This window comes from Saprolegnia parasitica, assembly GCF_000151545.1.
Source record: "Saprolegnia parasitica CBS 223.65 unplaced genomic scaffold supercont2.50, whole genome shotgun sequence".
Classification (NCBI taxonomy): domain Eukaryota; phylum Oomycota; class Saprolegniomycetes; order Saprolegniales; family Saprolegniaceae; genus Saprolegnia; species Saprolegnia parasitica.
Window position 1 is genome coordinate 136570 of NW_012156444.1, and position 9971 is coordinate 146540.

At 59.6% G+C, this 9971-nt stretch overlaps 6 protein-coding genes across 6 annotated transcripts; 3 read left to right on the top strand and 3 right to left on the bottom strand.

The window, feature by feature from the left end:
• Nucleotides 1–1014: 1014 nt before the first annotated feature.
• SPRG_09646 (hypothetical protein) lies at nt 1015–1775 on the bottom strand (the record flags this gene model as incomplete). Its single annotated transcript, XM_012349071.1, has 1 exon — nt 1015–1775. The coding sequence occupies exon 1, from the start codon at nt 1759–1761 to the stop codon at nt 1015–1017; it is 747 nt and encodes a 248-aa protein (XP_012204461.1). The 5' UTR covers nt 1762–1775.
• Nucleotides 1776–2674: 899 nt separating this feature from the next.
• On the top strand, nt 2675–3814 carry SPRG_09647 (hypothetical protein; the record flags this gene model as incomplete). Its single annotated transcript, XM_012349072.1, has 5 exons — nt 2675–2713; nt 2780–3079; nt 3136–3225; nt 3285–3380; nt 3782–3814. The coding sequence occupies 5 exons, from the start codon at nt 2675–2677 to the stop codon at nt 3812–3814; spliced, it is 558 nt and encodes a 185-aa protein (XP_012204462.1).
• Nucleotides 3815–3955: 141 nt separating this feature from the next.
• On the bottom strand, nt 3956–4545 carry SPRG_09648 (hypothetical protein; the record flags this gene model as incomplete). The annotated part of the gene is made up of 3 exons (XM_012349073.1): nt 3956–4042; nt 4095–4268; nt 4315–4545. 3 exons carry the CDS (start codon nt 4543–4545, stop codon nt 3956–3958), a joined length of 492 nt encoding a protein of 163 aa, XP_012204463.1.
• A 1260-nt stretch (nt 4546–5805) lies between these two features.
• Nucleotides 5806–7335, top strand: SPRG_09649 (hypothetical protein; the record flags this gene model as incomplete). Its single annotated transcript, XM_012349074.1, has 4 exons — nt 5806–6099; nt 6174–6838; nt 6889–7182; nt 7227–7335. The coding sequence occupies 4 exons, from the start codon at nt 5806–5808 to the stop codon at nt 7333–7335; spliced, it is 1362 nt and encodes a 453-aa protein (XP_012204464.1).
• A 405-nt stretch (nt 7336–7740) lies between these two features.
• Nucleotides 7741–8992, top strand: SPRG_09650 (hypothetical protein). The gene is made up of 5 exons (XM_012349075.1): nt 7741–7805; nt 7853–8311; nt 8360–8558; nt 8612–8707; nt 8759–8992. The coding sequence occupies exons 1-5, from the start codon at nt 7744–7746 to the stop codon at nt 8939–8941; spliced, it is 999 nt and encodes a 332-aa protein (XP_012204465.1). The 5' UTR covers nt 7741–7743; the 3' UTR covers nt 8942–8992.
• A 42-nt stretch (nt 8993–9034) lies between these two features.
• SPRG_09651 (hypothetical protein) lies at nt 9035–9854 on the bottom strand (the record flags this gene model as incomplete). Its single annotated transcript, XM_012349076.1, has 4 exons — nt 9035–9175; nt 9228–9679; nt 9727–9784; nt 9837–9854. 4 exons carry the CDS (start codon nt 9852–9854, stop codon nt 9035–9037), a joined length of 669 nt encoding a protein of 222 aa, XP_012204466.1.
• Between the last annotated feature and the right edge of the window lie 117 nt (nt 9855–9971).

Genomic DNA, 9971 nt, shown 5'->3' on the forward strand with positions numbered 1-9971 from the left:
GAGACATGCTACCCGAGAAAGCTAAAGGTGGCGGGGCCATGACAAAGGCAGGCGTCGACGCAGCGCGTTCTTTCCGAAGGTTGGTCGCATTCATCCGCTCTTCAAAGTTTTTTTGCTCGTCGAGGCGCTGCTTGCGCTGGAGCTCTTGGTGCTTGGTCGGTCGCTGGACGGTCTTGGTCACATTCGCCTTCGGCTGGCCCGATGGGCGTCTGTGGGCGTGGTGAGGGACGAGGATACGAGAGACAGTTATCGCATTCACGCACTTGTGGCCCTTGCTCAAGGCGGCAAAGGGCTGGCCTTTCTTGAGCGTCGGCTTGGCATGTACCTTCTTCTTGGCTGGCGCCTTGTCCTCTACATTGCATTGTAGCATGAGCCGACGCGCATCGTCGCGAGCTTCCACGCTTCTTGCTGCTGCTGTCTTGGCCATGGCGCGACAACTCAATTGGTCCCAGCGCTCCCGTCCCGCAACCGGCTGGCTCAGCCGGCTCGAGAACCGGTTGAGTTCGCACTTCAGAGGGACTGTTGACACGCATCCGGTAAGTACGAGGTGCAAGGCACGCACGAGCTCATGCAAGCCCGAGGTGGGATGCGACGATGGCGATCTCTGTGATCGTCATGCGAGTGCCCATGGCCACGCGATAAGCACCAAGCATCAGCAACGACGCGCCGCTCATGGATCGTCAAGTGCCACCACCCTGGTCAGCCGCGAGGCTGCGACACATGCTGGAAAGCGTCGATGTGAAGGCTGCTACCGTACTGTGCTGCTAGCTGTTGCATCTCCGCCATTAGCACGATGATGATTGACTACGTAGGCAACCTGCGAGTGGCCTTCTGCATCGTGCTCTTGAACCTGTGAGCCTATGAACCTGGGTCGATCCCTTTTGGTTGAGGCTAAAGGCAGCGCTACGCAGGGATGACGCACTTCATGGAGCACAATCCAGCGCACAGATACAACTCATCACATGGTCCCACCACCAAGTCCACAACACACAAACACACATATAAAACGAATACTTAAGCGATCATGGCCAGCACTTGGGCGCCAAAGGCCGAGCCACGCAGCTCGCCGGCCACAAGAAGCACACGGGCAAGCGAGATGCGGCGCAGCGTCCAGCCCAGTTCAAAGGGTAGCTTTTCGTGGGCGAAAAACATCTCGAGCCAGTCGAGGCGCATCGCGCCAGAGTCGTCTTCAAACGCTACGAAGAGCACCGCGGCCTCGGCGTACGCAGTGACTTGCTCCCGCACGCCAAAGCGGACGGATGGGTTGCGCGCCTTGCTGTCGGCGGCGCGCGCGACGCGGTAGGCCGCGAGCTCCGACTTAGTGATGTACTTGCCGTCGGCCGAGATCGCCTTGAACGCCGAGAGCAGCGTTGGGTCGAGCTTGGTGTTGTCGCCGAGGGCCGCGTCCTGGCGCGTGAGCGACGCATCGTGCTCGATCGCGCCGTGCACATCGAGGTCGGCGAGCGTCAACAAGCCGCCATGGCCCAGCGCCATGACGCTATCACTCGAAAGGATGCGCTGGATGAGGCTGTCGCACTGCAGCGCACCCAGCGCAGAACGCAGGTCCGAGGCCGAAATGTTGCTGCGCGGCAAGACGCCATGGTTCGAGAGCGCGTTAAGCATCGGGCACGGCGCCATGTTGGTCGTGTCGGTCGGTGACCACGGCTGGAACGGCGGCGGGTTCGAGGCGTACGAGGCAAAGCCGTGCGCAGACGTGGCGAGGACGACAAGGGCCGCCGCTTGCTGGAAAGCGACACGCATGCTGCCGAGAAATCGAAAAGTGAGCGGTTGTAGCGCGACAGGGCGCGTTTACCATCTGGTCGATCCAGCGTTGAACCAAAGCGAATTTCTTCTCTCGTTTAAAATCGGAAAATGGAGCTACCGGTACGGTCCATCGTGGCCTGGCAATGCAACTGGGGTGCTTGCTGCGTGTGCACCGTAGCATCGTAGCCCGACTCCACGTAGCCTTGTCGGGCGATCTTCCGCTTCTCGGTTGCCGCCGATGAAGGCAACGGAACTCGACATGCCTGCCGACCCTGCTATGCTTGCTGACTCTGATATGCAAGGCCCAACGGTTGTGCCGACGTTTGCTGTCGTTTTTGCTGCATCTTGTCCTTCTCTGACCTCGGCTGGGTCATGGCATGGGGTCATGCCAACATGCTTCTTGTCAAGAGTCAAAAGCTACCCTTGCTCTTGTGTAGTACGTCGTCGGCTCGAGGTGGTCGTCTTCGCAAAGGGCTCGGCGCAATTGCTCCGTACAACGCTAGTCCTGGTTGCAAGCGCCACAGTCGAGTGCATGGGGCGTGTTTTGGTGGACGGCCAGAGCCCGGATGCCAACCGTAAGGTTCACTATCGGTTATTGGTGGACCCAGATGGTTTTCATCCGAATCCGGATACTCGGATCGACGTTGACAACCGAACGACGCGGCCACGTCGAGACGTCCGTCATTCGGACATGAGGCTTATCATGCGCGCAACTGAGGGCGCTGTGTATGGCACACAAGTGCGGCACCAATACCATCTCGTTGCGGCTTTTGCAACCAGTTGCGCCTCGCGTTTCTTGAACGAGATGGACACCTCGCCTTGGAGTTCACTTCGCCCGTACTGCGGCAACACGGCGTTGCATGCGTTGGCACGTGCTGGCCACGTCGTCGATCTCGAAAGGCTCTTGGCGATGGCAGCACACGATATCAACGCCCTAACAACCAACAAGGTAGGTTCGCACCAAGTACATGTACTCTACTACTACATGGAAATGCATGCACCGCGTGGCTGCTAGGATGGCGCGACGGCCCTCCTTCTGGCCATCGAGCATGGGCACAGCGACTGCGCGCTGCTATTGTCATCGCGTAGAGCTGACGTGAACGTGCCCTCCACAGCGAGCCTGGACGCTCCAATCGCCGCTGTCTGCCCGATCCTTCAGATGCTGCCGACACCCGTGACGTGGGACACGACCACAAATCCTGTCGTGTTGGAGAGGGACATCCAGAACGTCCCAAGAGCCAATGCCACATCCCTCGAGGTGATGTTGCCGCTCCTCAGCGCTGGCGCGTCCTTTGGTGAAACCTTCCCGAACCGCGTACAAAAGCGCAAGCCAAAGTCGTTGCGTCCCATGTTGTTTCCACGGCCAACGAGGTCGTCTTGTGCCGACGTACGTGGGTGGAAAGCGACCACCGCACCACGCTCGAGTCGCATCAAGTGCTCTGTCAAGTGCAGGCGTTCGAGGTATCGCCGCACCTAGCGCCCTGGCAGCGCAGTACGGGAACGAAGCCGTCTCGCTCCAGGCACTCTTGTTCTACGACGTCGTCAACGTCGAGGCCGTGCTCGAGACTTTCGCTCGCGTCAACTTGGTCGTCGACACCCTCCTCACGCACACCGAGGTACACTACGCCACTCGAAAGCTACAGAAGCAGTCATCGCCTATCACGCGTATACAATGGTCGGATCGTGGTGTTGCAGTCGTCGGTGGCACATCACTTGCGCCGCTGTGCGCGTGATGCGTCGCAACCCAGTAAGGTGCTCTCATGGTTCCTTATCAACGAGAGCACGGGCCGCATCCTTTCGACCACCGACGCGTTCCCGCAGCAAGACGACGCCTTCGTTGTCTCTCCTCGGCACGCGGCTGGGCATGCTACCGCCCGAGGTTCTTGTATGGCTCTCGCGTGTCTCGGTTGCGCCTTTCTCAGTGATACCGAGGCGGTCGCTGCTGCAGTCGCGGCCAAGACAGCCCGCCAAGCCATGGTCGATGCCTCACTGCATGTTCAGTACTAGTAGGGTGTAGCTCGCGCCGACGATCGCATCAACGCAATACTAACTCACGTATCCGAGCTCAACATCCGTTGGTTTTCCATTCTACTGTCGTTGGCGTGGTGGTTGATGGCATAAGACGCTCCAAGGATGCAGATGTACTTGACATTAGAACGACGGTATACACAACACACGAGGGTCGTAGCGATTAGAGGAGCTCGTGGTACTCGATCGGGTCGTCGACGATACCGTCGACTTCGCAGCGGAGGCGGTAGCACAGCCCGATCGCGACGCCCTATGGACATCATCATTTCGTGGCCACTGATGCTAGCTTCTGTTGATCGTACCGTGAGCGTCATGTAGCCGACCTCGAGAATGATGAGAAAGATGATGAGGCCCGTCGGGGAGTCCATGAGCTTGAGGTTGAGCACCGCTTCGACTTGGCTGCTCACAAGCTCGGCGACGAGCAGCGCAAACGCAATCGTGTGCAAGAGAATGCACAGCATGAGCCCAATGTAAAACTACAATATATCGTCGTTGCCAGCGTGGCGCAGACAGATGACGTACGAGGTGGAAGGCCTTGCCCATCGGGCGACTGTTGGGGTCGTAGATCGCATAGTAGCCAAGGGCGACGAACGCGAGCGAAATGAGCGTGTCCCAGTACACCTTGTACCACGTGAAGGCAAAGGACCCGATGTACACGAGGATCGACACCACGAGCGCCTTCTGGAGCGGCTTCCGGCTCGGGTACTCGGCCAAGCCGCCTTGGTGCTGCGTCAGCGCTGCCTCCTTCTCCATCGCCGGCGATTTCCGAAATGAACACCAAAGGCCGCGATCTTGGCTGCCCTTTTAGTGGAAAAGACACCCGTTTCACCGAACGCCTCGAGGCTGCGCGAGAGGTCACGCCAGGCGACGAGCGCCACAGTTGGTGCTAACTTTAGTGTCGCGTGCTATACGCTCGCTGCCTGCTCAGCGTGCCACGTGTAGAGTGGGATGATCGACGGCGCGTTCACTTCCATTGCAATGAGTAGCGACGACCGAGTGCCACGAAGCTGGCTCGGATCAGGTCAACAGCCAGCCGCAGGAGCAAAGTTTATCACGTAGCACGCCTGAGGGAGCTGCAACTGCAATCCGTGGTCGACTGGGAAAAGACAGGCCTTACAAGCGAGGACCAATGGGTTGGAGCGCATGCACGTGCCCGACCAGGTTGCAGTTCAGGGCATCTTGCCTTCGACAACATTGCCGACGGTACAGTGTACGCTTCCAAGAGAGCGGGCCATCGACTCGTCGAGGCGCAAGCTAATGGGAACATCCCTACGCCTATGCTAGTGCGAGCGTGCGGAGCAAGGAGGGGCACGTGGGGACGCCGCGTCCACAGAGCACCCAGGACCACAACCACGTGTTCGCGATCTTGGCATCTCGGATGCATTCCTGGCGAGGATAGGCGCTTGAAGTTGGTTTCGTGGGACGCAGCAGTCGAGCGCAGCGTCGAGCTACTCGCCGACGACGCTGCAAGTTACTGCCTCTACGGTAGCGGGATAGCCTCGTCTCTTTACGAGAGACGCCCGTGGGGACTTCCTTCCGCGCGTCCACGCCCATGTCCTATTAGCATGACCCGTCTTCGCGATCCAGCTTGTATGAGGGTCATTGCACATGGCAGGAATCCAACGACTTGCGCCACATGTCGCGTCGACGGCCACCGACGCTTCATGGCGCCGCCGCCTCGCGCCGCCACGCGCAGTAGCCTCGCCGGTCCAGGCCATCCCTCGGCGTCTCGTCACGCCATCGTTCGCCGTGGGCCATCGTGGCCATGACCATGGCCGGGACCCTCGCGGGGCATGGCCGCGTGGACACGGCGCCGGCCGACGCTGCTGCGCCGGATTTCGAGCAATGAAATTGCTCGGAAATAATATTACAAGGTTGTGGCCGTTGCATAGAAATGTCAAGAGAAGCGTAATATAAAAGAAAAGAAAACGAACTTCAAGTGCGAGCGACCGACCATAATATTTCGACGGGCCAAAAATATTGCTCGGACCTTGGTCCAGTCATCATCCGGCGATGGAGCAGCAGCAGCGGGCGGACGAGTTCCCGGCGCATGGCGACGGCCTCTGGGACGTCGACATTGCGCAGCTCTTTAGCGCGCCCGCGGGCCCTGCACCGGCGCTGCCGGAAGCATCCATGACGTGGATGCACAGCAAGCAGCGTGACGCGCCGCGCACGCCCGCCAGCCTTGGCGACATGGACGAGAGCACGTCGGGCCTCTCGAACCAGGACATTAGCTACGAGCGCAAGAAGTCGCGCGCCAAGATCACGCGCGTCGAGGTCAACACGGGCTTTGACGAGCTTCTCGCGGTAGGTCGACTACGACGACGACCACCATGACGAGACTGACGAGACGATATGTAGGCGTTGCGCCTTCCAATTAGCCGCAAGAACAGCCGTGCCAAGATCATCCAGCACGCATTCGCGCCTTGGAGGCCGAGAACGAGCGCCTCAAGCAGCAATTGAACGCGTCCCCTGCGCACCACGCAGCAGCAGTCGCGACGACCAGCGCCTCCGCGACCTTGCACAGCAACGGCTCGACGATGCTCTGGATTCCTTGCTCCATCACGCCTCTTGTCTCGGCCGCGCCGCCGCGCCTCACCATGCATTTGCCTAGCACGCACAAGGCCGTGGTGCACAAGAAGCCACGCAAGGCGCCCAAGACGACCAGCCTCTCTTCGTCGTCATCCTCCTCGAGCCTCTCGGTGCTCGTTGACACTTGCCCCCATGTGCTTCGGTTCTTGGACGGCGTCATGCTCACGCGCGTCGCGCAGACATCCCACGAGTGGAAGCGACGCATCATGGACGGCAAGCAAGCGTATCTCTGGGAAGCGCTCATCATGCAGCGCTGGCGCATCCCCAAGGACGAGATTCTGCTCCTCACGCGGTCCTTCACGGCCATGTACCACAAGTGGAAGTACCTCGACCAGTCGATGCTACTGCCGCGCGGTGCGTACACCAAGGACGAGTCGGTCGTCGCCATGGGCCGCGGCCAGGGCCTCGACCTCTGGGGCGTTCTCGCGCGCCGCTCCAACTCACGCACGACCCGGTACTGATGACGTTCGATGGACACGTTGTCTGAAGTTTATATGTACATAGCTCGGTGTGGCGGGACGGCGCGCTCTCGGTGATGCAAATCGTCGAACTCCGGCTCGTCGTGCAGAACATGTCGTCGTGTCCTGTCTCTCCGACGCTCTTGTCGATCGGGGTGCACCCGTTCCAGGTCCTCGACGCGTCGTACGGCAGCCACTTTACGCCGCGCTGGATCGCGGTCAACGGAGCGCAGTGCTCGATCTCGGACGACTCGGTCGTGCTGCATCACATGGACTTTGGCGTCATCGCTGTCTACGTGTCGTGCCCGCACATTGAGTTTGAAGAAGTGTTTCTCTCGAGGTAGTGCATTCTTCTGCTTGGCGGCTTCAACGAGATTTGTGTAGCGCGCGCATGATCCAAGTGCACTGCGGCCGCGGGGACGCGAGCGTCTCGATCGAAGCCCAGTTCTTCAACCCGAACCGCGACATGCAGCGCGCCAAGCACGTCGTATAGCAGCCGCAGCATCCGTGTTGAGTTTTTAAAATCCTAGTCGTCGTAATGTGTCCTCTCGAGTGCACAAAGCGTGTCTGAGCTGAGCTGCCAAGATGGAGTGCACCTCGTCCCACCTTCAACTCAGATCTGGATCCCGGAGCGTTGGTCCTTCTCTCAAAGCCGCTTCGTCGGGGCTAGTTCAACATCGTGTATAAGAAGACCATGCGTTGAAGGTACGAGCATCGAGTCCGTCAACACGGAAGAGGCGAGAGCGAGGATGGGCTGGCCTTGCGACGTTGCCGTTGCAATCAAGCGCTCGACTCGATGTGGCTGCGTGTTTTATCCACATATTTGTTTTGAATATGGGACTTATAAAAACACGCAACCAAACGCTCGGCGAGCGCCGGTTTCGGCACTTTGCCCTTTGCGATGCAGGCGGTTCGCGAGACGATCTACGGCTTCAAGGCCAAGTGGTTCGACCAGCATGCGCAGTAGGCGACGACGCGTACCACGCTGCCACGTCATGGCTTGGGTGTAGGATGCACCGCAACTTTAACGTGCGCTACTTCCACGACAGTCACCACGTCGAGATCCTCGACTGCAAGACCAACAAGCTCTTCTTGAAGAAGACCGAGTGCCCGTCGTCGGTCGTCGCCAAGGACTTCTTCCTCGGCGGCAAGGTCGTGCTCTTTGGCCGCCACTTTGAGCTCACCGAGTACCTCGACAGCCACACGGCGAGCCAGCTCGCGAAGCAGGCGCAGAAGTCCATTTTGCTCCTTTCGCACCTCCCAGCGCTTGGCGCGCTCTTCACGCAGCTCCAGCACAACCAGCTCACGCTTTCGTTTGTCAAGATGTTTTTGCGCGACCGCGTGCCCGTCGTGGCCATCGAGGTGGTTGGCGACAGCGCCATTGAGCGTCTTCCCAACGTCGCAGCGACCGTCCAAGGCCGCTTCAACCACCCGCTCGAAGTCGCTGCGTCCGCCTTGGAGGCGCAACAGTACGTCCAGTACAGTAATCGAATTCGCCCATTGTCGACGTCTCGTAGGCTCCACGACCAGTACGTCGAGAAGCCGTGGCCGTCGCCCGCGACGTTTGCCAACTGTACGTGTTGCGTGATCCAGCCACATGTGCTCAAGGAGGGCCACGTCGGGTCTGTCATCGATGCGATTCTCGAATGCGGTCTTTCCATCTCGGCCATGGAGCTCTTCCGCCTCGACCGCACGTCCGCGTCCGAGTTTTTCGAGGTCGGCTTCGAACCCACCAACCCGCCGCCTTTTTTTGATTTTGACGTGCGTAGCTCTACGATGGCGTCGTACCGCACTTCAACGAAGCCGTCGACCACTTGACGAGCGGGCCGTGCATCGCGCTCGAGCTGCAGGGCTCGGGCGAAGTCGTACGAGGACGTCATCGCTCGCGGCGGCTCATGGCTTCCTGTCTCGTATAGGTGCAGCGCTTTCGAGAGATTGCAGGTCCGTGGGACATTGACATGGCGCGGGAGCTCAAGCCGAGCACGATCCGAGCTCGGTTCGGCGTCGACCGTGTCCAGAACGCGGTGCACTGCACCGACTTGCCCGAGGACGGCGCGCTCGAGTCGCAGTACTTTTTTGACATCCTGGCCCGCAAATGACAAGTTGTATATCTATCCAAAGCACCAACTCTACCTCGTGGATACATACGTCCGTTGTATACGTCTCTTTTATAGTGTAGTTGGATACTCTTATCAAATGGATTGGATCAACTTTTCAGGGGTCGTCCACTTGACGCGAACGCCCTTGTCCCAGACACCGCTGCGCTCGTGCGCGTTGGCGACGACCGTCCCATCGCCATGCCGTAATCCTTCCTTCCACAGTCCGTCGTAGACCTATATATGCACACCTTGTCATGCAATACTACAAAACTCGAATAGCTCGGACCTCGTCTGGCCCAATGGCTTTGCCGCGACCGTGCCGCAGACCGTGTACCCAGTGCCCGTCGTACGAGCTGCCGTCGATTGCACGCACCAACTTGCCGAGGCCGCCCATGCGCCCATCGCGCCACTGGCCGTCATAACTGTCGCCGTTGGGCCACACCATGCGGCCATGGCCCTCCTTCTTCCCATGCTGAAACTCGCCCGCGTACTTGGCGAGCTTCTTGCGCTCGAGGCCGTAGCCGTGCGGCACGCCTCGCTCGTACTCGCCGTCGTAGCTGTAGAGCGTGGTGTCGTTCACGCGCCACGTCTCCTTGCCCTTGCCGTGCCGCAAGCTGAGCTTCCACTCACCCTCGTAGACGCGCTGGCCACGGTCGTACGTGAAGATGCCGGCGCCGTGCCGGTAGCCCTGCGCAAACTGTCCGACGTACGTGTCGCCGTTTGCAAAGACGAGTTTGCCTACGCCCACGACAGTAGTCTAGAGGAATGGCAAGAGGTCGAACTACCAGAACCCGTGCGGAGACCGTTGGCGTCTTCTTTGCCTTCGTAGAGAGGCACTTGCTCCTACGCAGACATGCATTGTCGCATGCAAGGCAACGCGAAGAGGAGAGGGGACCTGGACCGACACCGCCATCGTCGAGGCAAAACCGTCGTCTCGTAGGAACAGTTGTTGTGAGCTTGAATGACTGACTAACTACAGTGTGACGTCCGAGAGGACGTGGTTTGGCTGCCGGTGCAATCGACATAGGAT

Coding starts and splice junctions, on each gene's coding strand:
- SPRG_09650 (XM_012349075.1), top strand. CDS start 7,744: ATGCAGGCGGTTCGCGAGACGATCTACGGCTTCAAGGCCAAGTGGTTC. Junction 7,806..7,852: donor TGGTTCGACCAGCATGCGCA/GTAGGCGACGAC, acceptor GCTTGGGTGTAG/GATGCACCGCAACTTTAACG. Junction 8,559..8,611: donor CCGCGTCCGAGTTTTTCGAG/GTCGGCTTCGAA, acceptor TGACGTGCGTAG/CTCTACGATGGCGTCGTACC.